We start from the raw sequence: 26,183 nt of genomic DNA on the forward strand, positions 1-26,183 counted from the left end.
CAGGTTATGTCTTGCAGCAATTAAGAAAAGGTTGAAAAAAAGATCTGGGTATTCACAGACATTTTGAGGATATTGTAATATGATGCAGATTTTACATCTGCTGATTTGAATTCTGCCAATAACTTTTCCTTGCCTTTTTACAAGTTCTTGCATTGCCTTTGATAGTTGGACTGTTGCCTTAAATGTACTCCTTTAAAGTAATTTTTTTGTCATAATCAATGACCCAAATACATTCCTGCTATGCCTGCTACAATAAGTAGTATTGGAGTGTCATCATTGTGTAGCATAGAATAGATAGCAGTTTTAAAAGTGAACTCTCTTTAAACATTTAATTACAACTAGTGTAATCCAAACAGATTAACTTCTGGAGAATTACTTTATTTAAGAGCAGTCCAGTTTGGCACTGATGTAATGACAAGTTTTATTTTATTTTATACACAGATATATAATATATAATCATATTGAAAAATTTAAACTTGGAGGAAAAAGATTAAATAAGTGTAGGACTCTTGTCTAGTGTTTAAAATCATTTTCTAGAGTTTTATTTACTGTTTTAATTTAAAGAAGTGTAGTACATGTACTGCTATGAGAGCCATTTGTTCTCTTCAAAGATAGATGATTTTGAATCTTTGGGGTATGTTTGTGCAGATATAATTGGCAGATTAATCCTTACCAATACAGAATGAAAATGTAAATGAGTATGAGGTTCTGATACTTTTGGGAATGGAGAGTTATTACTTTGGGGACTGAAGATTTACTATATTTCCCTTGGAAGAATTTAAGCTTTGGAAAGAGAAAAGGAAATCCTCATACGCTTCTTATTTGAAGTGAGCAACATTGTTTGTTTCCTTCTCCAGAGATATGCAGTCGTATTATGTTTTTGTGAGCTCATGGATGACAAAAATGGAATCTATCTTGTCAAAGGAGCAACGCATGAATAAGTTTGCAGAAGATCTTTCTAACCGCTGCAATGTCTTCATCCAGGTGTGCAGTCTTTTAATATGGTGATACAGCAAGTGATGCAGCAAATTGACGTTTTGGTGCAAGTTGTTGAATGTAAAAAGAAATCCCAGATGTTCTATGATCGTTGTTGTGTTATTTTACAATGTGGGAATTCTTCTAAAACTTCAAATGCCTGGTAGATACTCTTCTAAGTAAATTTGTGAAAGGTGTTTTCCATAAAGCGTGTGGGGGAAGCTAATCTGACTAAATAGTGGATAAAATTTTGAATTTTTCCCTTGACTTAGGAAATCAAGAAAGCTTCATTTTCTCTGTAGTAAAGGCTTTAGGACTTTTTCTTTTGGGTTAGTCATGAGGTACATAAATTGGACTGAACCTGTGTCTAATCTAGTTTTATCTAGCTCAGTATGTACTTCCAGTAAAGGTTTTGTGTTGTTTCATTGTGCTTTGCCTAGTGATGGTACTTTGCAAGAATCTTACAACATTCCGAGGCAGCTGGTTTTCTTTTGGCCTACTAACAGCATGTAGCCTTAATGTAAGATGTATCTTATTTCTGAATTTTTTTTGCTAGTTTTGTTATATATGTCTGCCTGACAGAAACCAGATGCGAATAGGTGTGTGATAGAAGCATGATCCTGAACCTTCCATATCTAAAGACATATATGTACTAGGATCTGTGGGTTTTATATTTGAATAAATTGCAGTGAACTTATGTAAATTTTGCTGTGTAGCAAATTGAGTTTCCTAGGCCACTTGCTGTCTTTTTATAGTCTCTTTTTTTATTGTTACCACTATTACTTTGTAATAAGTTGAATAACACTTTTGTCTGCTGTATGTAATTGACATTGTATTTAAAAGCTTAGCATACATTGATTTAGAAATGATTGCTTTTTGATTGTGGGATGGACAGTTCTCTTTAGTTTAGAACTATGTAAATGCTGTCAGTGTATTTATTCCACAAAATCTAGGAGTTGTAGGGGTGTCTTTTTTTTTTTTTGTGATAGGCTGTTTTTTGTGTGGATAGGAGTTTTTTGGTGGGCTGGTTTAGAATAGGTCTGAAACTGTTAGACCTTTGAGGCTGTGCGGTGAATTTACTGTTTTATGTTCAACTTCAATGTCTCTAGAAGAGGTTAATGATCAGTTGATCTAATGACTTGTAGGCAGTTTCATAATGTCTGCCCCATAAAATGGTCTCATTCAGCTTTGGGATCTCAGGCCTGCTTATTAGGTGGAGCAGTAGGTTCTGTTGTGTGAAGAGACAAAAGTTAGTTCTGTAACATATGAAAGAAAACATAGAGAACTTATTTGATTGATATGTTGAGAAAAAAAAAAATCTTTTTTTCCCACCCCTTTACTCATTTTATTTTTAGGGTTTTCTTTATGCATATGGTCTTAGCACCATCATCAAAACTACAATGAATCTCTACATGTCAACGCAAAAACCTATGACCAAAACCTCGGTGAAAGCTCTATGCAGACTTGTAGAACTTCTGAAGGTAGGTCACTGGATAAAAACTGTTTATTTAATGTAGGCCTTTACAGACAACACTAATCAAAAATTACATATGAATACAACACCCCCCATTCCCCCAAAACACCCCAAAACAACACAACTGAGTGGGGGCGTATTTTTTGCATGGCTTCTTGTTTAAGACTGGATTTGGTTAAAAGCAGGAGATTTGGGAGGCTGGAAGTGATTTATATAAATTTCTAGTCACCTTCCTTAGTTGGTGTCACAGAATGATTGAGGTTGAAAGGGACCTTTGGAGGTTATCTGGTTCAACCTCCCCCTGCTCAGGCATGGCCACCTAGAGCCAGTTGCCCAGGACTGTGTCCAGATGACTTTTGAGTATCTCCAAGGATGGAGACTCTACATCTTCCCTGGGCAATCAGCCTGTGCCAGTGCTTGGTCACCCTCGCAGTAAGAAAGTGTTTCCCGACGTTCAGAGAGAACCTCCTGTGTTTCAGTTTGTGCCCATTGCCTCTTGTCCTGTCACTGGGCTCCTCCTGAAAAGAACTTGGCTCTGTCGTGTTTGTATCCTCCCTTCAGGTATTTATATACATTGATAAGATTCTGCCCTCCCCAAGCCTTCTCTTGTCCAGGCTGAAGACTCCCTGCTCTTTCAGCCTTTCTTCATATTTGAGGTGCTTAATGATCTTGGTCCTTGGCTGGACTCTCTCCAGTATGTCCATGACTCTTACTGAAGAGCCCACAACTGGACACTGCTCCAGGTGTGACCTCACCAGTACTGAGTAGAGGGGAAGTATCATCTCCCTTAATGTGCCGGCAATACTTTGTTTAATGCAGCCAAAGATACCATTAGCCTTCTTTATGGCAAGGTCATACTGCCAGCTCACATTCAACTGGGTGTCCACCAGGACCCTTAGGTCCTTTTCTGCCAAGCTGATTACCAGCTGGGTGGCTCCCAGTCTATGTATGTTGGTATATGGGGTTGTTCCTCCCCGAGTGCAGGACTTTGCACTTCTCCTGGTACTTTTTCCAAAAGGAAAATACTGGTTTGAGATAACTAGTCCAGCTCTGTTCAGTATTGCTTTCTGAAGTTAAAAAACAAACAAGAAAAAACAAAAACAAGCAAAAAAAAAAAAAAATCCCAAAACCAAAAAAAGACCCCAAACCAAAAAGCTTATATCAGTCTTAACTTTTTTACACTTCTGAATGATCTGATTTTTCTCAGTTTCTAAGGGTTAATTGCAACTGCTACTAACAGTATGTTACAAAGTGGGAAGAGTCTGTATTTTCAGTATGGATGAGCCCGCCAACATAAAGCCAAACTCCAAAGGCAAGAATGTCATTATCTACCTGAACTATTGTGTTTTGGTATTGACTTCAGGCAATAGAACACATGTTTTACCGAAGAAGCATGGTTGTGGCAGATTCTGTGACGCACATCACTCAGCATCTGCAATATCAGGCTCTTCACTCTATTTCTGTAGCAAAGGTATGTAATCCAAGTTCTAATAATTAATCTTCCTAGCTAAGTGTTCAATTTAAAATGAATTTTTTTAAAGTGTTTTTCTTGATTTGGGAAAATCTGTAGTGTTGCCTATCAACAGTTATATAAGCTTTCCAGTAGGTCAGAGCTTTGCCGTAGAAACTGTACAGCATAGATGGCTATCTGTTTTTGACCAAGAATGGGTCCTCTCTTCCTCTGAACTGCTCTATCTCTTATCATGTTCCTCTTGTGATCTTCTTAGTTTTTATTTCTAGTGGCTTTCACAAACTGACCTTTTCTTACCTCTCTTCTGATGCACATTCTTAAAGCAATTTGTTACAGATCTAAGCAAACAGGCTGTTATTTATTTAAATCTTTGCTTTGCAAAACAGCAGCAGCTAATACATGATGGATTACAGGAGTCTATGGGCATAAATTCACTTATTTCTCTATGGGGTAAAATAAATTCTGATGGTGAGACACTGTTATATCTACACACTGTATCTTTCTATAAACAAGATCAGTTTATTACACATTTTGCTTATCAAATCTGAATTTCTGAATTCAGGGAAAATGGGGAAAATAAGATTTTAGCATATTAGTTTTGATGTATTAGTGACTGTTTTATTCTTTCATCACATTCAGTAGTAGAATTATAAAGGAGGTATGCTATTGATATCAGTGCAGCTATTAAATCTTCCTTTTTTTTTGTTTTGACCATGCTCACGTAAATGGATTACAGTTTTAACAGTAGATTTTTGTATTTTGGAAATTTGTTTTTATATGCTTGAAATTTGGCTGTAATTTCAATTTATGTATCTGGCATCTCCGTACTTCCTAGCATAAGGAAAGAAAGTTGTACTTCTAAAAAGCTGAGATATCTCTGTGTCTCAATATCAGGAGTAGCATGAACTAAAGAAGTTCCAAGCTTCAAACCTACTAAGAAAAACTGTCTTCAAAACAAACAGTTCACATATATTTAGATAACAATGGAAAAGGTTATGAAAGTTATCTGTAATTGCACTACAAATTATTTCTAAATGCATAGAAATATGCTGAGACTGGTGTACTGAGTGGATATCAAAGAAAACACATCTGTGAACAATTCTTGATATTTTGACAACTACTCAGATGCAAGAGGCAAGTGCTGGTAAATGGAAGAGTTCATTAGTACTGATCTTTTCTTTTTTAACCTGCTCCACTTTGTTTCTAAGTGGTGTAAGGTGTATATCTGACATAGCTTTAGCATGTAAGGTTAGGAGCTTCATGTTGAACATACTTAGAATCGGAAGAGATTTTCTTTACCTTTTTCATGAAACTGTACATCTTCTGAGATACAGACGTATTTGTGAGTAGCAGTGTGACTTGAACTTCTTAGCCAGAGGACTTGGTTCCCTTCATTTGTTCATGCAAATGGTTTTCCACTTAATCTTTCTGATAAATCAGAACTAGTAGAAAATTGCAAGTTATCATTATTGCCATGTTTACACGTCTTCTGGCAGTTCAGCTGTAAACTGGATTTTGTTACCAACAACAGGGAGTCACTGATTTTAAAAATTTTTAAAAAAAATTACGTGTACCTTAGAACTAAAATCAGTGTGCAGTCATGTGCAGCTTGCACAGTATTTGTATAGCGTATGACCTGATCCACGTTCAGGCTGAACTGCACATATTCCAAGTTTGTATATATATAGGTAATACTACTGAATTGACAGAGTAAGTGAATCTGCATTCAGTTAGTTCTGTTCATAAATACAATTTGTTTGCAGAATTAGTCAATTTATGACAATTCCATAAGCTTTGGAAAGAAGTTAGCTATTGCTTTTGGGTTTAGGTAACTTTTCTCTGAATTTCTGTGTCTTTCTGTCATCTAGAAAAGAGTCATTTCTGATAAAAAGTACAGTGAGCAACGCCTGGATGTCCTCTCCGCCTTGGTATTGGCTGAGAACACCCTCAATGGGCCAAGTACAAAACAGAGGCGACTAATTGTTTCCCTTGCATTAAGTGTGGGAACACAAATGGTAAGTGCCATGATTGTTCCAGACTTTTACTTGTTTGGTGTAGTACCTTATAAAGAAATACAATCTTTTCTTTTTTTTTTCCTTCATTTGCACAGAAAACTTTTAAAGATGAAGAACTCATTCCCCTTCAGCTAGTTCTGAAAAAACTAGACTTGATCAGTGAACTTACAGAGCGGTAAGCAGTGACATATAACGTGTAGAAGGCAGTGTAGTGTCACTGGGAGAGCTGGATCTTCACTGTGCGAATTGCAAAATTGGGTAGCTGCATTCTGGTGGTGACTTTTGCATGTATTGTAGACCAGAGCTAAGTTCTGATCTGTAGATCAGAGCTAAGCTTGAAGCTCGCTGATCTTAGGGCAAGTCACATTGTACCTAACTATTGCTAATTAGGTAATCCACTTCTCTGTTTAGAAATTCTGTCACTTTCTTAGATGACTTGGCTTTATGTTAAGCTAAAGTCTTCCTCAAAACAAACCCAAAAGTTATGAGTTAATACCAGTCTGTTTGGGATACCAAGCTGTTAGTTCACATGTGACACCATGTTTTACTGCTGCTGTAGTCTCTGTGGACACTCAAGTTATACGATGTTGTCCATCTATAAGCCAGGTGAATGTCTGGTTCCATACATACTTTATGGGGAGAGAGATAAACACCTTCAGTGGATGGCTCATGGGATAAATTCCTGGGATAAGTATTGTACACGGGTTGTATTAGGAGAGGCCTGTTCTTCTTTTTTTTGACTTACAGGAGAAAACTGGAATATGTGTTTGACCTCTAGGCTACTAATTGCATGCAATAAGAAAATAGTTACTTAGGATTTTGCTGTAATGTAAGGTTTAATTCTTTCAGAGACTGAGTAAACCTTTTTTTTCCAAAGCTGGTACCTTTTCCACTAGGCTATTTATAAAAAAAAAAAAGTTCTTTATTAAAGAACTTCCTTCTGAAGGACAATGAATTTGGATCGTTAAAGTAAACCTGTAAAACTTGAAAAGTTTTGAAAAGCGGTTATCTTTAGTTTAAACACTAAAATAAATATCACTGTGTTAGAAGAATGGCTTCTTCCAATTCTAATTCTAATTCCAATTCTAATAAGTGATCTTGTATTCCAGAGTTCGAGCACAATGTGACTGTTGTTTCTTATACTGGCATCGAGCAGTCTTTCCAATCTATTTAGATGATGTGTATGAAAATGCAGTAGATTCTGCTAGGCTGCATGTAAGTAATAATGTTAGCAACTTAGTTTAACGAGCCACTGTAGTGGGAGGGATTCAGAGGAGAGGATAAAGCTTAGACTGAAACTCTGGGAAAAAGCTTAAAAAAAAAAAAATAAAACCCAGGCAAGAGTTACTACTGAAACAGAAATTTCTTCTCAATCCAGAGGATATAAAAGCAATCTTTGTTCTAACTCTAAAGTATATCTGTTAGATTGCTCTAAAAATCTCAGGTTCCTGTTGTTAACTCTGGGTCTCTGTGTGTCTATCTCTTTTGTTCCTCTCTTCATTCATTCTAATTTGAAATGAACACTTTTTGCTAGACTTGAACATTAAAAACCTTTTTTCCACATTGTGCTTACAAATTTCTAAAGCACATATCGCTGTGTTCAGTGATGCCATGTGGGGTAGTTGCCCTGTAGCTTTTTCCACCTCCCCCCATCTCTCCCCTCCTCTTTGAAGTATCATGTATTTGCTGCAGACGTGAATCATGCTTTGTCATGCTAATCCTGATGAAAATCAATCATCTATTCCAGTATTGTGCATGCCATGGTCAATTAAAATGAATAAAGTGCAAATAATGTCAGATGAAATAGCTAATAATTAAGACTTTCCAGTAAATGGATCAGTAGCAACTAAGTACTTCAGATGAATATATTAAGGATAGGAAACTTCAGTAGGGTTTGCAAAGTCTATTTTTAATAAAAGAGGGAAGACTAGCAATTTTGACTTATTTGTTAGCTTTATTTTGATTTGTTTGTTAGCTTTGAACACTATTTGAGATGCTGTTGACGTGTCTGTCAATGTTGGTTAAGCATAATTTATTTTTTCAGTATATGTTTAGTGCACTACGGGACTGTGTGCCTGCTATGATGCATGCAAGGCACTTGGAATCTTACGAGGTTCTTCTGGAATGCTATGATAAAGAAATCATGGAAGTGCTCAATGAGGTAACTTGTTGTGAATGGAAATGAAAGACAACAGTATGCTTGGAATGTCTAATAGGGCAGCATCTATTGTACCAAACATGATACGCTCTATAAAAATAGCAGAGAGACCATTGAAATTTGTGTGAAGTAATTTAATAAATAAGAAAGTGTTCACTGATTTAGGTTATTTTAGATCTGTTGTTAATGTTGGCTGGGAAGATGAAAATACTGCAATCTAAGTTATGTAAGTTGGCAGAACCTCAGTTACGGGTTTGACTATGCAGACAAAGGAGTGCTTTTTGTCAGATTAGCTTCTGCTTGTTTGAATGCCTGAAATAAACATACCAAGAACAGTAGTACTTGCATTGCTTTTAGTAGTGAAGTCTCTATAAATGTAGGTGTCCTCTTGAGTGAATTATTATCTAGAATTACAAAGGATATTTGACAGAAAATGTGAATTCAGATTTCCCAAGTCCTAGGTTTTAACCTTTGAACCACTCTTCTTGTTTGACTAGTTCAAAACCAAACATTATATATTCTGCAGAAAATCAGGCCAAATTGCTTATTGCAAGACTCTTCCTCACTAAGCTAGGTCTTATTATTATCTAGATAGCCTTAAGTCTCTGGTTCCTCTTAAGATGAGAAGTGAGAATCCTTAAGTTTAAATTGGGTTAAACTCCTACATGGAAGTTTTAATCAAATACAGAATGGCGTTAAGTGGCTAAACCTTTGCCTTTTCTGAGCTGTGTAGCTTTTTCTTGCTATTGTGTGCAAGAACAAGAACACAAGAATTAAATATTCTTCGGATTCCCAAGTAGCAGTTCACTTAGACTTGTGTGGTCCTGCCAAAGCAAACCTGTCTTCTCTAGTTTAACTAGTCTTTTATGTATCTCTGGAGAGAGAGATGTTAGTTCCGCTAACAGAACATTGTAAGCGGACAGTGTACTGATGTTTTGTTGTTTGGTTTTTTTAACTTCTCTGGATAGCACTTGCTGGATAAATTATGTAAAGAGATAGAAAAGGACCTGCGCTTATCAGTTCATACGCATCTAAAGCTGGATGACAGAAACCCCTTCAGAGTTGGTATGAAGGATCTAGCTCACTTCTTCTTTCTGAACCCAATACGTTTTTTCAATCGATTCATTGACATAAAAGGTGAGGAGTTACACATTTTCTTGATTCTGTTACGCTTGGCTTAGTATATCTTTTAACTTCTTTCCACACTTCCATAACTAAATAGGTAGTAGTATTTTAGTTCATCCTTTTATGTGTTTACAGCTTATGTAACTCACTATTTGGACAAGACCTTCTATAACTTAACGACTGTGGCTCTTCATGACTGGGCTACCTACAGTGAAATGAGAAACCTAGCGACTCAGCGCTATGGTTTAAGTATGACTGAAGCACATCTTCCCAGCCAGACTCTGGAACAGGTACAGTGCCCACAGGATGTTAATATCATTTGTTCACTGTCATATTAGCTAGCTATTCAAAAGACTGAGTTGTTAAAATGAAAGTACCCGAGAGGAGAGACCTGTTTAGAAAAAATGGCCTTTGATTTCTCGTTGACTTCTGAGACAGGATCTTTATCTACTTTTGGAGATAATATCGGTTCATTTAATGCTGGACTTCTGGAGTATCATTCATTTTTTAACATAACTGATTTAATTTTATTAAGTCCTACACAAAGTCAGAACATTTTCTTGAAAATGCACTATCAGCAATTTGGCAAGCAATGTATCCAGAATATGAGTCTGGAATGACCTTTGAATGATGGGTCTTTCCTCATTTATTGCTTACTTCTCTGCTTAGTGATCATCAAGAGACACTGTTTTGCAGGTTGGTCATTGAGGACTTTAGGACATCTGTGCTTAGTTTAATAGGAGGGTGACTCAGAGCCTCTTAGCAACTGCTTAACACGGTTACATATAGATTAAACTTTTTCGTTTCATCAAGTTAATGGTGAAGGCATTCACTGTCAGAGGTTTGGTGCAAAAGAAATACAACTTGCATATTTCTAAAGACTTTTCTTCAAAAGTTTTGGTATCTTGGATATTTTTGGCAATCAGCTTCATTCCCACACTTGGGTTAGCATGTTGGTGAAAGCTCTTAGAAATACAGCCTCTTTTCTCTAATGTTCGTGATGGCTGTGTTCCTAAGTTGAAGAGAGCATAGAGCTAAGAACTCCTGCTGCTTCTTGGTACAAAAGTGCTGTGGATTAGTTTCTGTTTCTGGCTTTGGCTTTCTATTGACAATATTTGGCCATCACATTGTTATAAAGAATTAAATCATTTCACAGCATTGGTTTCTTAACATGCATAACAAAGAAAGATACCCCACACTCCATTTCCCCCCAGCCCCAGCAAAATCTCAATAAAATCCTTGACATAACTGAAAAGAGAATGTGTAGATTAAACAGCATCCTTTCTATGCATGATGATACTAAAGGGACTCCTTCAAGCAAAACAATCATAAAATTTGTGTTGTAAATACAAAACTTCAGTCTTCTAGACAGGTTGGGCAAAACAGTATCAGAAAGTAGGTAGTTGCTTATGTCTGTGTAGAAATCTATATGTCTATAGAAGTCTCTAAGGCAAGATTCCATTTTCTGAAATCTGAGAACGGCCAAATCAGTTTTTATTTTATTTTTTAAATTGGGGCTTGTGGAGTAGACTGGAGGATTCCTTACTTTCATGGGAAGTTGGAAAAAAAACTAGGCAGAAGTGTAAATGTTAATGTGAGCTGAGCTGCTTTCTCCTCTAAGCATTATCTTACAGACACTGAACAAAGTAAGAGATTCTTCATTTTGTAAAGCAAAAACATTGCTTTCTGAAGTGCTTTCTAGTAACTACAGAGATAGTATTTGTGCACCTTAGTCAGTAATTCTTAAGAATTTTTATTATAATAGTTCTCAATAGATAATATTGTTTCAGGGCCTGGATGTTTTGGAAATCATGAGAAATATTCATGTTTTTGTATCCCGCTACCTCTACAATCTGAATAATCAGGTAAGGTATAGCCCATACTTTTTTCCTAGATTTGGCTCTGATTTGAAGGGATTGAGAAGTGCAGAGCAGTATGAGTGTAAGAAAAACCCAAGCTAAGCATACATAATAACAAACTGTAAAATAGCTATTGCTGCTCTATAAAAACATCTTTGGGGAATCTGTAGGTAGACAATGTTCTTTAAGCATGCTTTGAGTGTGGTGTGCTATGGGCACTCCATGGCACATACTTCACTGAAGCTAGGAGAAGGCAGCAAGGATAGTTGGCTGCTATGTAAGAACATACTAAGTACGTGATTTTTCAGCTTGAGAAGAGGGTATCTGAAAATGGGTTGTTAAGGAGATGAAGTAGTGAAATGATGTGGAGAACATGTGCAGAGAACTACCCTTTGTGGTTTCTCACCATGTGAGAATGGGGGTCTCATTATGAAAATGAGTGGCTTCCTTAAATAAAAGGAAGTACGTTTTCTCACAGCACATAATTCAGTAGTGGAACTCATTGCCATGGTGTGTAGTGGGGCCAAAAGTACGAAATGGGTGCTGAAAGAGTTTTGACCAATTAATGTAGGGGATATTCTCAATAAATATGAGAGTTCGAGAGCAGCATCTACCTTGGAATTGTTTATCTATGCTTTGCCGAAATTGGAAGAACTTACCAGATAAAGTTTATTGTATGCATACTCTGTTATCTTGATTCTTTTCCTAACTGCCGGTAATTAGTTGTTCTCAAACAGGATATGGGCTACCTAGATAGATAATTTATCACAGAGTCAGTTTTGGACAAATAACTTTTTTTCCCTTCCCCGTGTTGCCTCCCAGATCTTCATTGAAAGAACAAGTAATAACAAACACTTGAACACTATCAATATCCGACACATTGCTAATTCAATTCGAACTCATGGAACAGGAATCATGAACACAACAGTGAGTGGTTTTTGTACTGTTGTTGGTTATTTTTTAATAGTGCACAAAAGCCTCCAAACTCCTGCATCTCCTAATGGTTTATTTCTTTTTGCAGCTTTAATAATGCAATAATAATGTTCTTTGTGTATTAATAAAACAAATCTGTCTCTTGGACACAACACAGATCCATATCAGAAAAATCTCTTGGGAGTTACGCCACTTCCAGTTGTTACATAAAAGTTAATGAAGATATCTAAAACCATATTGAATACGATACAGATGTTCTGGTACGACTCTAAATTTCATTAAAGATAAATAATACTTTTCAAATTAGCATAGTACAAATTTTGATATCTAAGCTGCCTGTATAAATTACTAGCATTTTCTAAGTTCCTGCGTATTGACACTTAACTGCAGCAAAAGTACGTGTCTAGTAAAGCAAATCTTGGAAAAATGCAGTGTTATTTTTTTAAGTTCATCTTGTCCTTGTCAAGCTTAAGAAACATCAGCTTTTCAGTTTGAGATGAAAGCTACAAATCTCTGAAAAGTTATTGTAAGACTGACTTCTTACTGCAACACTTCTAGTGATGTCTGTAGTGTAGGTGGTCGTTTTAACCAGCCAAAGGCATTTACCTCTTTGCAAAGTAAATAAGGTCGCTTCCTGTGGCTTGCTTAGTGCAGCAGGAATTTATCATTGCGGTTCTCACCTTTGGCACTGTATCCAAACCTATTTTCCGGTTGGTGCTTGCCATTCTGCTGTTCGACTTCTTTCTACCTCTTTGCTGCTTGCTTTTTCCCTGTCTGGCCCTAATAAAAAACCAAAACAAAACAAACTTGCTGAAATAGGGAACCGACTCTCAAGTCATTACTTTAAAAGTGGAAATGATTAGAAAAATAAGGTTTCTGTCATTTCCTGTGCTATTGGAAATAACTTCCGTTACACTATTATTCTGAGAGTGAGCATTTCAGATACTTAAAAAAATACTGTTACTGGCATTATTTCCTGGTGATGTAGATTTATTCACTTCTGATTGTGGGTAAAGTTGTGTATGCAGACATGAGAAGTAATTGAGATGTGTAGGGTGGAAGTGTGCTTCTGCCCTGTGGGAGAGAGTTTTATAAAACTTTGAGGAAGTGAAAAGGTGTCTTGGAAGGTTATCAGATTCCACAACTTGATTGAGGAAGTTGAGTTGTCTGCCCTTTTCAACTTGAAATGATTGTTTCGCTTCAAAAGGACAGTTACAGGATATTCCAGACATACAGTAATGGCTGTGTAGGACAGGTCATCAAACTGAAATAGCTAATTGTCCCTTGGTCCCTCTGGCCTTCCTGGAAGACAGTAGACCTTCCAGCAGAAGAGTTTTATTTATTCTTTTAAACTAGTGAAATTAAAAAGGCAAGTTGAGAATACCAAATTGAAGTAAACTGAGTATAAGATTCCATAATGTTACTCAGGAATCTACTGAAAACGGGTTGCTAAGTATACTCATGACTTTGCTAACTTTCTTGATTTGATTATTTCTTTTTCTTCTAGGTAAACTTCACTTACCAATTTCTGAGGAAAAAGTTTTATATTTTTAGCCAGTTCATGTATGATGAACATATCAAATCTAGACTTATCAAAGACATCAGATTCTTCAGGGAAGTCAAGGATCAAAATGATCACAAGGTATAGTAATTTTTGAGGGATTGAGAATAACTTGGCTAAAAGAACTCCTACTTTCATGTGACTGAAGTTGCACTACACCATAACATACTATTTAAATGGGTATCTCCAGGCAAAGTGACAGCCTTTGTCCTAGCAAAATGCACTTTTACAAATGTCTGTACCCAGGATGGCTTTGTTTCATTTTGGCTGCTGAAAAGCTAATTTCTCAAAAACGCAGGAGACAATGTATTTAGTAAAATAGGCTGCCAGCTTTTCTGTATGTTAAATGCTTATTTCTTTTAGGAAAATTTTCTTGCTCACAGTAACACTTCTATTTCACTTCTCAGCTTGTGGAAGTTACTTAGCCAAATGGATTTTGTGAACTAATGTAGACAGGCAGCTGTATAATTTATTACCCCCCAAAAAAAAGCTGTAGGTGCAAGGTAGGAATACATTGCAAATAGAATTGTATTGCCTTGATAATTTATGTTTTTTTAAGAATAGGTAACTACTCTTACAAATTATTCTATAATATTTTTCTAGTACCCCTTTGAAAGAGCAGATAAGTTCAACCGTGGCATCAGAAAACTTGGAATAACCCCAGATGGCCAGAGCTATCTTGACCAGTTCAGACAACTCATAAGTCAAATTGGTAAGAAATGCTATCTAAGACAATGTTAGAAATGGTATTAAATGGAAGAGATCTTTATAGTCTAGTTACTGACCTTTTAGCTCAAGCTAAAACTAGGTTTAACTCCAGTAAGATGGCAAGTACCCCATTTGAAATAAATACTGTTGTCTAATTACTCAGAAATGGCCCTTGCATGTTTTAATCTAAAATATAGCTGCAACTTGAATAGATGCCTGTTCTCTTTAAAGTTCTTCTTTTCTTTGTTATGGAACTGACTTTTATCCAGATTGAGTGTATTTCGCAGTAAAAAAATAGTACATTTAAGTTCATGTATTTCAGAAAATAGCCGTATATCCAGCTGAATTAACGTTGAGTGATGTATAACATCACAATGGTATTTTCTGCCGTTGATGGTGCAGATCTGACTAATCTGAACTTGCAAGTGTTTAATGTGCCCAGTGGAAAGAATTAATACTATTTGGCCCCTTGTACTATTAGGCTCCCTTTCAGAGCTTATAGGTGTTATGAAGAGTGTATGTGTATGTATATATTTAAATTATAAATTACTTTTTTTTTAAAGGCAACGCTATGGGTTATGTACGAATGATAAGATCTGGTGGACTTCACTGCTGTAGTAGTGCAATCAGGTACTTCCACAAACATTTCATTTTTCTGTTTGCTCCTTCTCATTCCTTTGCTCCCTGTTCATGCTGATATTCCCTAAGTTCTTACTCATCTCCCATACATTTTGATTAAAAAGGTCCATTTTTGTGCTTTCATTGAAGTGGAATTATCAAAGTCAGTGCTGGAATTCAGAACTGTACAATCATTGCCTTAAAAAACCCCAAATGAGAACAAATACTATTGAAAAAACCTACAAAGAGTTAATAGAATATACATTGAAGTTATTAGTCCTAAATTAAATCAGTAATTCCTGATGATAATCACTTTGAGAGGTTGCATTACAGAAAAACAAATACAAGCATTGAGAAACTTGGAAAAAACATCTCTTTGATATTTTTTTCTGTATGGAGGATTGTGTTTATATAAGGTCATTAAAACATGATGACTTTTTACATATAAAGAAATAGTTGGTTTTCTTGCAAATAGTAAAATTATAGTTAAGTGCAGCAAGTGCTAGAAAGAGAAGATTGTATGATACAACTTCAGTTCAAGCCCAGAAGACTAAATGAACTAAATCATAAATTATGGTAGTAGTTCAGTGAACATAGACAGTTGAACATAATGCTAATGAACAGTGAGTTTTCAGGTTTGTTCCTGATCTGGAAGATATTGTTAACTTTGAAGAACTGGTGAAAGAAGAAGGACTCTCAGAAGAAACACAAAAAGCAGCAAGGTACCCTAACATCATGCTTTTGAGGTCTGGGGCAGGGATGGGATGAGAGAATTGTAATTTTAAAGTTGTAAATTCAGTGGTTAGGGGTGGGTGGGGGTGGGTGTGGGTGTGTGTGTTAAAAGTGCAACTGATTTTACGCAAAATATTTGCTGCTTTTAGAAGCAGAAAAAATAGAAGCAATTGTTTTAAAAATGCTGAGTGCTAAGTGGCATTTCAGGAAGTTCATATTGGACACTAGGAGAATGTTCTTCACTGAGGGGGTGATCAGTCACTGGAACAGGCTCCCCAGGGAAGTGATCATGGCACCAAGCCTGTCAGAATTCAAGGAGCATCTGGATGACACTTGTAGTCATATGGCTTAGTTGTAGGTAGCCCTGTGAGGACCAGGGAGTTGGACGCGATCCTTATGGGTCCCTTACAACTTGAGATATTCTATGATTTGTACTAACTGACTGTTAGAACCTGATTTCTTGATGAAATCCTTGTGGTTTAAAGGCTAACATGCTTCCTTGCCATGTGTCTGACATCTAGTTTTAGAATGTTCAGGGCCTTAGGAGAGAATTCATAAGCCTTCTTTGAGGAAATTAAATCAAGAAATATGATTCAAGGTGTCTCTAAAGGTAGGGTGGGATTTTGGACACTGATCTGAATACTGGTTTGTAGGTGCAGCCAAGGGGTGCAGAGAGGGTTGTTACCTTGAAGGGTGGGTAAGCGAGGAGACTTATAGCAGCAACCAGGTAACATGTTGTTTGTCCTTTGCAGGCAGTTGGACTCTGTCCTCAGTGACCTCACGCGTAACTTTGCAGAAGGAACGGAGTATTTCAAAATGCTTGTGGATGTATTTGCTCCTGAATTCCGTAGTCCAAAAAATATGCATTTGCGGAACTTCTATATAATTGTTCCCCCGCTGGTGAGTATTTGCACTGTGTGTACCAGTACTTAACTTAAAAAATTTAGCAGATCAGGTTTGTGTTTAAATATTTTATATTAGGCTGTTGATTACCATATTCTGCTTTCTTCCCTGATTATTATTGGGATTGCTTTGAGCATGGCTTTGTTGATAGTTGTCCAAAGCCATGTTTTTCTTTGTTTACATCAGTTCATGTACTACCACTCAAAAAGTAACTTTAAAAAATTCCTTTTCCTCCTGTTTGAATCAAATTTGGAGAAGCCGAGATGGAAAAGGAGGAATTGGAACAGCGAGGATGGAGTTTAAAACCATGTTCTTCAGTGCTTTCATGTGTGCACTCTTTCTGCATCATATTAAGTATCTTTAGGTGCTTTTGATGTCATGATTTAATGCAGTACAATTGGGACATTCCCTATTGAAATTGGAACTGCTTTTGCTAATGAGCTTTGTTTAGAAAAATTCAACCTGAATTCAGGTGATCGGCACTTGAGTGCAGCACTCCAGGCATTTGGAAGCAGTTCAGTTTGGAGGCCTAAATGATCTGACATCCCATTTCAGAAACTAATTTTGGAATGTTGATGAGCCATAAACTTAAGACTGAGAGGACAGGTATGTCATGGTAATAGAAGTGAGGAAAAGTAAAGGCTCATGACATACTTTTGTTCTTTTTCCTTTTTGTTTGTGGAATTTTTTCTGATAAATGGTTTCAGGAATATACCATCCATTTTGGTTTTAAAAAGGCACTTGGGTGTAGTTAAATCTGAAACTGTTGTAGGTTTTTGAGTTGTTAATGTACACACATTTCCATGTCTCAATAGTAGTTATTGCATACAGACACATAGCCATTGCTCTGTATTACTACCTGGATCTATTAAATATTGAAATATTTTTACTGCATTCTAAATAGAGTGAAATAACACACTGTAGTTTTAAAGCACTAATATCTTTGACCTTTCCAGGAACCTGGGGTATTTTAATTATCCTTTACTCGTTTACGTGTTTACCTTCAGTAATCGCCAAGAGAATGCAAAGTAATGGAGTCTGACAAGAACAGTGAGGATGAGGATGTAGCTTTGTTTTTTTACTTATGCTTATGCAAATGCTTTCCAAAGCTTATCTTACTTTGTTTCCAAAAAAAACTAGAAAAAGGACAAGCTTTCATACAAAAATGCCTAATGATGGGAGCCATGATTAGCATAGTTTTGGGCATGGAGTTGTATTTGTAGGTAACAGCACGCATGTGAAAACCTTTTAAAATTTCTAAATCTCTCTCGATGATTCCAAGGCAGCTTTTCACCCTTTCAGACCCTCAATTTTGTAGAGCATTCAATCGGTTGCAAGGAGAAGCTGAATAAGAAGAACAAAAGCGGAGCAGCTTTCACTGATGATGGGTTTGCCATGGGTAAGTTTCTGCGTGCTGACTCACCTTTGGGTAAGCCATGTAACGGATATTTGCAAGAAAAGTTTTGTTTATATTTTATGTATTCCCATACTTAAAAAGATCAGTAACTTAAATTTGAGTTGTCTTCACTTCAGCATAACAGATTTGAGGGCTGTCATTTTGTTCAAAATCTGCTAAACATCAAATAGCTGAGGGTGGCAGAGCACTGGAATAGGCTGCCCGGAGAGATGGTGGAGTCTCCTTCTCTAGAGACATTCAAAACCTGCCTGGACATGTTCCTGTGCAACCTGCTCTAGGTGGACCTGCTTTGACAGGGGGGTTGGACTAGATGATTTCCAGAGGTCCCTTCCAACCCCATATCATTCTGTGATTCTATGGGAGCAGACAATTTTGTATGTAGATGATCCCCAATTTCTTTCAAAGTTTGCAGATCTCAGCAGATGAGAAGGTATACAATTCTTTGGATAAGTTATGAGGCTTTAAAAATAGAAGCTTGTTCTTTATTATGATATTTTTTCCTGTTTAGATTTAATTGTAAATTAATTGCAGTTTAAATTTTAATTTTGTGGGAATTATCAGCCTAGGCTGATCCATTAAAGACACACAAAATGTTTTACGAATTACATGTTGACTTTGGTATGTGGTTTGTTAATGACTGTAGGTGTGGCTTACATTCTGAAACTTTTGGATCAGTACCAGGAGTTTGATTCTCTGCACTGGTTCCAGTCTGTTAGAGAGAAGTATGTGAAGGAAATAAGAGCAGTAGCTAAGCAACAGAACGTGCAGTCCACTAATCAAGATGAAAAACTACTACAAACTATGAACCTTACCCACAAGCGACTGGAAGTTTGTTTACAGGTATAGCATGGCTCTAGTTATCTGTTCTGTATTAAGTTCTGCGCTTAACTATCACAATTCAAGTATCTTTTTGCTGATGGAGCTTATCAAGAGCAAAAAACCAAGAGCATTGTCTACAGCAACAATGCAAAAAGAGTATAAAGACTTGAGGTGTATGTTCCAAAGGGTATGTTGTAAGCATTTTTAATAGTGGAGTGAGTCAGGAACTTGACCTGAGTGATGGGAAGCCTTTGTCCCATAGAGTTTCAAATCTAATGCAACTAAAACCTAAATGCTTAAATAGGAGAGAATAACTTTTTGGTTAAATTTCTGATAATAAAGACTTTACATGACACACTGAACCCTCGGGGTTGCTTGGGGTGTTAACTCTGAGCTGCTAAGTTGAATGATGCACCAGCTCTCAGAGAGAGGAAAGATGCATTTGAATTTTGAAGCATAGCAGTCCAGGTTTCATCTGTGGTGTAAAATACATGCCCCCTCTGTACCCTCCACCTTTTGATTTGAGAGGGCTATGGGACAGGTCTGCAGTTGGCTATTTATAAATAGTCCATTATTATATTCTGTAAAAGCACCTCTGTTGAAATAGATAAAGCCCTGTATTTCCTCATGACTCCCACGAGTGTGCACTGTGTTTGGTCCTCTGCTGTTAAAAAAAAAAAACCACATCACTGAATCTTGTTCAGAAACCGATCAAGCTTGTGGTCATTTAAATTATTGGCTTATGTGACTTTCCATGGACAAGTTGCTCCAAATTCTCACTGCTACAAATGTCTTTTTCAGCCTCAGTAGTTTAGTGACAGATTTATTTCACTGATGCTGCTTTGCTTAAATTACCCTTTCAAGTTTTTGGCTGACATTTGCTTTGTAAAATGGATGTGAACAAGGTATGAATGGAGGAAGATTTTCAAAAGCATTTAAGTGATTAGATATTGAAATCTAGTTGCCTTAGATGTTTCTGAAAAATCCCATTTATGTCTGTCTACAAAATAGTTCTTGTGATACACTGGCACTCCTCTTCTGTATCTTTCTTAGGAATTTGAACTCCTTTATTTTTCACTGAGCAGTGCAAGAATTTTTTTCAGAGCAGATAAAACTGCAGCAGAAGAAAACCAGGAAAAGAAAGAAAAAGAAGGTGAGTGAATTCTATATGTAGAACATTCTGGTTCATGAGAGGGTGTGCTTTAGTAGGGAAAGCACTTTTTTTCTGTAGCTATTTTCTTGCTAGTGGATTGATTCAGTATTCCAGAAAGAGTTTTATGGGGTCAAGAATGATTGAGGAGTCAAGAATAGCTCACAGAGGCCGCCTTTGGAATGGGAGAATTTCAAGCTGCGCTTCTGGGAGGTGGGGGCAGGATGACTGCAAAAAAAAAAAAAGCTAACCCCCAAAAAAATTTGGGACGGGGAGAATTGCATACTTGTGTTAATACTAAATTCAGTAACTTCAGCATCATACTCACCCTCTAAATTACCAGTTTTGACAATGACAGCTTTTTCTGCACAACCTGAGCTGGTGTGAAATAAACTGATAGTTTTCACCTGTTTACCAGCTGTTTTTCAACTTCTGTAGGCAGGTGATGCAGATACTATAGGTGACTTTCAGATGTTTGTGATCTATTTTGATCTACCATTGGATTATATTCAAAGAGTAAGATCTTAATGTGTGGTATGGTCGCTTGACTAGGTAACGTGGGTGTTTTGTGTGTTACATTCATGCTTATATATTCTCCCTCACAAATTCTGGAAGATTCTCTTCAGTATGGCAAATTTTTTTCAAAGAAATGAGAATGCTCCAAAGGATTAAGATATAGAAGTGCAGTTCATTCACAAGCTACTTAGAAACTCAGGTAGCCGTATATTAAAAATGGAATTGGTAAATAATTTTCTATTTTAGTTCTGATGAAGACACAAGCGACCTGTGAGATTACAGCCACGGAGTCAAAGATGAGTTTTCTTCTGTACTAGGAAAACAGTTTGCAAAGAAAGAAGTCTTAGCATGAATTTAGATTTGTTCATATTCAGTGAAGTTGCTTAAATAGTTGGTTTTTGGAGTAGAACAATTCAAGCATTGTGATGAGTAAGAATAGACATAGTACCCTGGCTTCTTTAGGAGAGCATTCTGTAGTACGTCAGTTAATTATATATTAGGTTAAATATTCACTGTTGTGATAATGTGTTCATTTCCCTGAAGAATGTGTTTTGTGGTGAGAAAAGCTTGAAATGCGTAGCAGAGTGAAAAGCTTTGAACGTGGTGATATCTTTGCCTTCTACCCTAATATTTGGACTTAGACTTTGCAAAATGTGCGAGCACGTAGATGTGATCTTTGCACAAGTTCTACCAGTTGAGGAAACCTTTCACCCCAAATACAGATTTCTTCATAGGGCCAGGACCCTTTGTTCTGCAAGGTCAGTTTGCATATGTGGACCATGGCATACTGTATCAAGGTTAAACACAACCTGTGTCTTTATTTTTTATTTTTGTAGAAGAATCTGTTAAAGCAAGCAACGGAGATCTTTCCAACCCTACGCCTGCAGATCCTGTTGTGAAATGATGTGGCTGGTAGGGGTGATGATTACTTACTCCAATAACTCATGTTCTTGTCGTTATCAGTAACATTCTGTAGGGGTAGAAGCTCTAGATTTGATTTACTTGCTCTGTTAAACCCAAGAGAAAATGTACAGTAGTGTACTAGCAGCCAGTGAGGCTAGATCTGTGTGTGTTTGTGTTTCCTGTAGAAACTCCTATTTTTCAGGAGTTTACATTATTTACAGCACTTTCTTTAGATTGAAAAATAATTATATAAAATGTTGACCTTGGAGGTAGTTATTTTAAAGTACAGATAAAAAAAAATCTTACTAATTTTTAGATGCATTCTTGCATCTCTAACACAGCATTTAAAGAAAAAAAAAAAAGACTCATAGGCCCTTGGTCTAAGATTTGAAGTGGTGCATCTCTTCAACCAGGAAAAAAAAATAATCAAGACATTGTGCATATCTTTCATCCAAAAACTAATTCAGCCATGTTTTTATGCAGTCCTGGTGTATTTAATGCAGTCACAGTTTACACTGTGGGTCTAACAGTGCATGTTCTGAATGTTCGTTAAAGCTATTACACAAAATGAAGATCCTTATTAATGTTTTATTCCACAAACTCTTATTGTTACCATAGATCGTATTTGCTCTGTGGGAATTTAGGATCCTATCAGGCATTTGTTTTCCCCTGTTGTTTTTTCCCCCCATATCAGAAAGTGGGAAAACCAGGAAAGTTAACATAATAAATTACTTCTCATTTCATACTGAAGGTCTGATTTGCATCTACAGAAGTAAGGAAATCCAGAGCCAAGACAGAACCACAATCAGCTCTTCCTTTTATGACCAGACACTGTGGGATGGGTGTCTGTAACTATTAAGTGATCTTACACTTCATGAATATGTTGTGCCTAATTGCAAGTTTCAGCCTCAATTCTGTATTTCCTCGCCTTTGTAGGTCTGTTGTACTGTCCGTGTTGTTCATACAGTCTTACATGCCTGATTATTAACAATAATTGCACTGCAGGCTTCAGAAGCTGCTGAACACTGTGAGAACTCTGTATAAATATACCATCCGTCAATGCCTGCAAGTAGAGGTTCTAGATTTGTGCAAGAGTTACTCAGATTCCTAACTGAAGTCAGTAGCAAGACTTAGTTGAAGAGTAAACACCACTTTTGTTAACAGATATAGTTGTGTTTTAATCTCCCAGAACATAAAACACTTTTATGTCTTACTAACTAGAATAAACTACTCCAGTCAGTCCAACTGAAAATTACTTTGGGGTGGGTTTTTTTGGCACTTAGCTGTATTTTCAGACCATACTTGCCAGCTTCTTTCATCTCTTCTACTTACAAAAAAGGTAATTTTTAATTGTTCAAATTGTTCCACTTCCCCTTGGGTCACTGGTAAAGACAACTCCTCACATACTTCTGATTCACCCTTTCCTGTCACTCACTTCAACATTCACAAAGCTGGGCCAAATGTTTTCCTGCAACTGGAAAGACCAGACTGATAGGGAAGTCCTTTCGTTGGTTCTGAAAACGTGACACACAAGCTTTATGGACTGTTCAAATCAGCTGGGCTCGTTAAGTTTTTTTTTTTTAATTCATTATAACTGCAGAGACTGCCCTAAAGAATGCTGCATTACTTGATTTATATTTTTGCTTTTTTATTTTGATACGGTTTGGGTTTTTTGCCTTGGTGATTTGTGTACACTTTCTTTTTTGACCAAATTGTGCCCGCAGTGACCACTCGGTAGCGCTGCTGAGACCAGCGTTCTTGCTGCTGCTGCTCATTCCCATGCAGTTGCAATTGCAGTGTATGTATTCCCTATTCCTATCCCACCTGAAGTCACTGAAGTTCTTGCCTTGGGGTGGCCCAAGCACCACATTTCCTTCTTCCGCAGCAACTGCAGAATCCTGTGTAGATGGTGTTCATTTCCCCCAGGATGGAGTTGCTGGGTAGCTATGTACAGCCAAGGCTGTGCCCTAATTAAATCTGTACTTCTGTTTTCCCTTCTTCCCTTTTTTCCAGGAAGACAGTGTCTTGGATAGGTAACACTTTGCACAGTTCAGTTTGTGTTCAACTGCATTATCTTAATGTATGGTGGTTAAATTCATGTGGTTCTGGTGATGGAAATTCTATAGGAAAGACATAAGCCTATTTTTTTATAGAACCATTTAATCTGGGAGACCTGAATGTATACTATATGTGGCAAAAATATATACATACACAAATATGTACAGTGATAACAGCTATTCTTGCTAATACAGGATTGTAGTTTATGTATTTCCTTCCTCCTTTTTTGTCATGTAGCAGCATATATATGCAGAAAGCTTTTCTTATCTGAAATACGAGGTGGGTCCTGGATTGGGATGTCACACACCCCTCTGTCAGTCACATTAAATCATTTTTTTTTTTTTTTTCCCTAACAAGGATCTGGAAAGGGTGTGAAACTCTTGCTGTGGTGCTACTACTATTGTCATTGCTTTTGCCCTCCTGTTCCGATTACAGGAACAAACTGGATGCTAACTGGTTGTCTGGAGATTGAGATGATGGAGCCAAAACAAAAAATCCCCCAAACTAAAACCGCATGTGCTCACTCAGAATTCCCAGAGGTGAAAAAGGAAAGTGAGGATGATGAGTTTGCTGCAGGGACATAAAACAGATCCCTAGCTTTTTTTCCCCCTTCATGTCAGGGGTGGAACAGGCTGAAGGCCAGTCTCTCTCCCTGAGAAGGCAGCTGCCACCACTGCCCTCCTGTGTTCAGTCTTGTGACAAGGCTGTGGCCTAAGTGGTAGCAGCTGCTCTTCCAGAGCTGAAGCGTAGATTCTGGAGGTCCTAATGTGGTCTGGAGTCAGAAGTAAATTTGAATTTTCATCTGGTGGCCATCAACAACAGCTGTTTTCAGCTTCTCAGGTACAAAGGACCAAATGTAACACTTCGTGTTTCCTGACTCATTGTACAAAAGGGTATTTTGTTACCTCAGTCTGTTTGGTTTGTGAGTAGAGAACATTATGTACATAAAACTGTTAATAAATGCAATTTTGAGAACCTCATTCTTAGTGTCTTCAGTAACATCAATTCATCAGGTGTTCATTGTTTTAATATGACAGCTTCAGCTTTTATTTATGAAGAAGTTTCTGTGTCAGTTACTAACAGTTTTCTTCCATGGTTCTTTTAAACATTCAACAACCAGCTAAATTGAATTTATTCCATGTCAAACACTTGCAAACTGGGATCTTTCAGATGCTGTAGCACAAGCTCTGCTTACAGAAAATTTAGTTACCTAGTAAGTGACTGAGAAGAGTTAAATTAAGTTTGAGGAATTTCAGCCATTGATTCCAGTTACCTTATATCTTGATTAATACAAACTATGCCCTGGATTATACCCCCCACCCCCCTGCAAAGTAAGTCCTGTTTGTTTTGTTTATTTTTGTTTGTTCTTGTAAAGTAGAGTTTCTCATGTTTTCAAGTTAAACTGGAGGGGGAAAAGATCTAAACTTATTAGCCAAATATATATCTATTGTGTAATAGACTAGTCAATACATCGTAGACTTACAATCTAGCATTTTATTGCTCAGTTTCTTAAAACCAAAGGTTGCTGGTAGACTCAGCTGTTGCGTGTCACTGTAATGTTAAAAATACAAAGACTTCTTATTATAAAAGTACTTATTTGTCCTAGAATTATCATCTCGTCTCTGACCACTTAACTTTTAAGAAACCTAACCATAGAAAACCTGCACACAACTGGTGGATGTGCCCCAATTGTTGACTACTTCTGATGTCTGCATGTCAGTGGTATTTAGAAGAGTAAGTCAAGGAGGTACATTATGTCCATTATTTAATTACAGAATGTGTGAGTGCGGTCCCCATGAAGGTAAGAGTAGGCACTTGGATTTGTTTTGTAAGCTTATTCTAGATGCAATATAAAAATAGATTATATTAATAGGAAAAAATTTAGTGTTTAACAAATTGGTTTGTAAATAGGCTAGCACAAAAGATAAATCTTGTTACATTTAAACTAGACTAAAAATAACTTCATCTGAAAATAAAGTAAATAGTGCATTTTTAACCTTCATTCAGATGCACATAATCATGCAAACTATGAAAACTGAGTATGGTAGGAAGTTTGAGGCCTGATATTTGTTAAAGGAGCTGACAGCTTACAGCTTGTGTGAATTTTGGTGGAATGGTAGGCTGCTGGCCATGTGAATCTGAAGAAATGCCATTAACCCCCTTGTGGCTGCCAGCTGCCCTGTCCCAGCTGCCAGCAGCAAGGGGCCAATGTTGAAACATTCCCCAAGATTGTCAGCTTCCCAGAGATACCTACACACTACACATTCACAAATGCAAAAGCCTCAAAGGCCAAGTCCTGCTGTTGTTCCACTGTAAAGCCAGAGGAAGCCCCACGGCGAAGAGGCCAGGCTGGCTCAAGCAGAAGACAGACACTGGCCTCGTGTGTGTGCAGGTGACTGAAAACCAGAGATTCTTGCAAAACGACTCCCTGCTTTTCCCGCTCCCACACAGGCTGCAGGAAAAGACAAGAGGTTTTTTTATGCTTCTGATTCCTCCCCTCCTTCATGTATGGTTCCGTCCTCTTCCAACTGATCATTCAGAAGCATGAACTTTCCATCATTTGTTAATGGCACAGACTTCATTAGCTGAGCTAATGCTTCTGGGTCCTGAAGAAAAACAAGAGAGTTCAGGAGGCTGCAGCAACCTCTCCTGTTAAGGTTTTGAAACTTTTTTTTTTATGACAACCTTTTTTCTAAAGGTTTGAAACATAAATAATCCCTTTTGGTTCAGTAAAACCACCCCTTGGGTATAGAAGAGATAAAAGAAAAAGGGTTATTCATTTTGAGGC

The 26,183-nt window shown here is 37.1% G+C and overlaps 2 protein-coding genes across 4 annotated transcripts in view; one reads left to right on the plus strand and one right to left on the minus strand.

Annotated features, from left to right (window-relative positions):
- Positions 1-21,338, plus strand: part of WASHC4 (WASH complex subunit 4) — a 39,606-nt gene extending 18,268 nt beyond the window's left edge. Inside the window, exons 14-34 of one of the 2 annotated variants that reach the window (XM_074166870.1) lie at positions 858-986; position 1,185; positions 2,331-2,456; positions 3,813-3,920; positions 5,789-5,935; positions 6,031-6,110; positions 7,045-7,150; positions 7,980-8,096; positions 9,062-9,230; positions 9,354-9,508; positions 11,009-11,083; positions 11,900-12,004; positions 13,518-13,652; positions 14,175-14,283; positions 14,843-14,909; positions 15,533-15,619; positions 16,382-16,529; positions 17,835-17,931; positions 18,593-18,789; positions 19,822-19,921; positions 21,274-21,338. In XM_074166870.1, coding sequence (XP_074022971.1) covers positions 858-986; position 1,185; positions 2,331-2,456; positions 3,813-3,920; positions 5,789-5,935; positions 6,031-6,110; positions 7,045-7,150; positions 7,980-8,096; positions 9,062-9,230; positions 9,354-9,508; positions 11,009-11,083; positions 11,900-12,004; positions 13,518-13,652; positions 14,175-14,283; positions 14,843-14,909; positions 15,533-15,619; positions 16,382-16,529; positions 17,835-17,931; positions 18,593-18,789; positions 19,822-19,921; positions 21,274-21,338 — 2,323 coding nt within the window. The remainder of the gene's footprint in view (positions 1-857; positions 987-1,184; positions 1,186-2,330; positions 2,457-3,812; positions 3,921-5,788; positions 5,936-6,030; positions 6,111-7,044; positions 7,151-7,979; positions 8,097-9,061; positions 9,231-9,353; positions 9,509-11,008; positions 11,084-11,899; positions 12,005-13,517; positions 13,653-14,174; positions 14,284-14,842; positions 14,910-15,532; positions 15,620-16,381; positions 16,530-17,834; positions 17,932-18,592; positions 18,790-19,821; positions 19,922-21,273) is intronic. The other variant, XM_074166879.1, reaches the window with a different exon arrangement.
- Positions 21,339-24,876: 3,538 nt separating this feature from the next.
- Positions 24,877-26,183, minus strand: part of APPL2 (adaptor protein, phosphotyrosine interacting with PH domain and leucine zipper 2) — a 37,783-nt gene continuing 36,476 nt past the window's right edge. For both annotated transcript variants that reach the window (XM_074165937.1, XM_074165928.1), the window contains exon 21: positions 24,877-26,001. In XM_074165937.1, coding sequence (XP_074022038.1) covers positions 25,873-26,001 — 129 coding nt within the window. In that variant the 3' untranslated portion in view covers positions 24,877-25,872. The remainder of the gene's footprint in view (positions 26,002-26,183) is intronic.

The sequence above is a fragment of the Numenius arquata genome, chromosome 2, assembly GCF_964106895.1.
Source record: "Numenius arquata chromosome 2, bNumArq3.hap1.1, whole genome shotgun sequence".
In the NCBI taxonomy this organism is placed as follows: Eukaryota; Metazoa; Chordata; class Aves; order Charadriiformes; family Scolopacidae; genus Numenius; species Numenius arquata.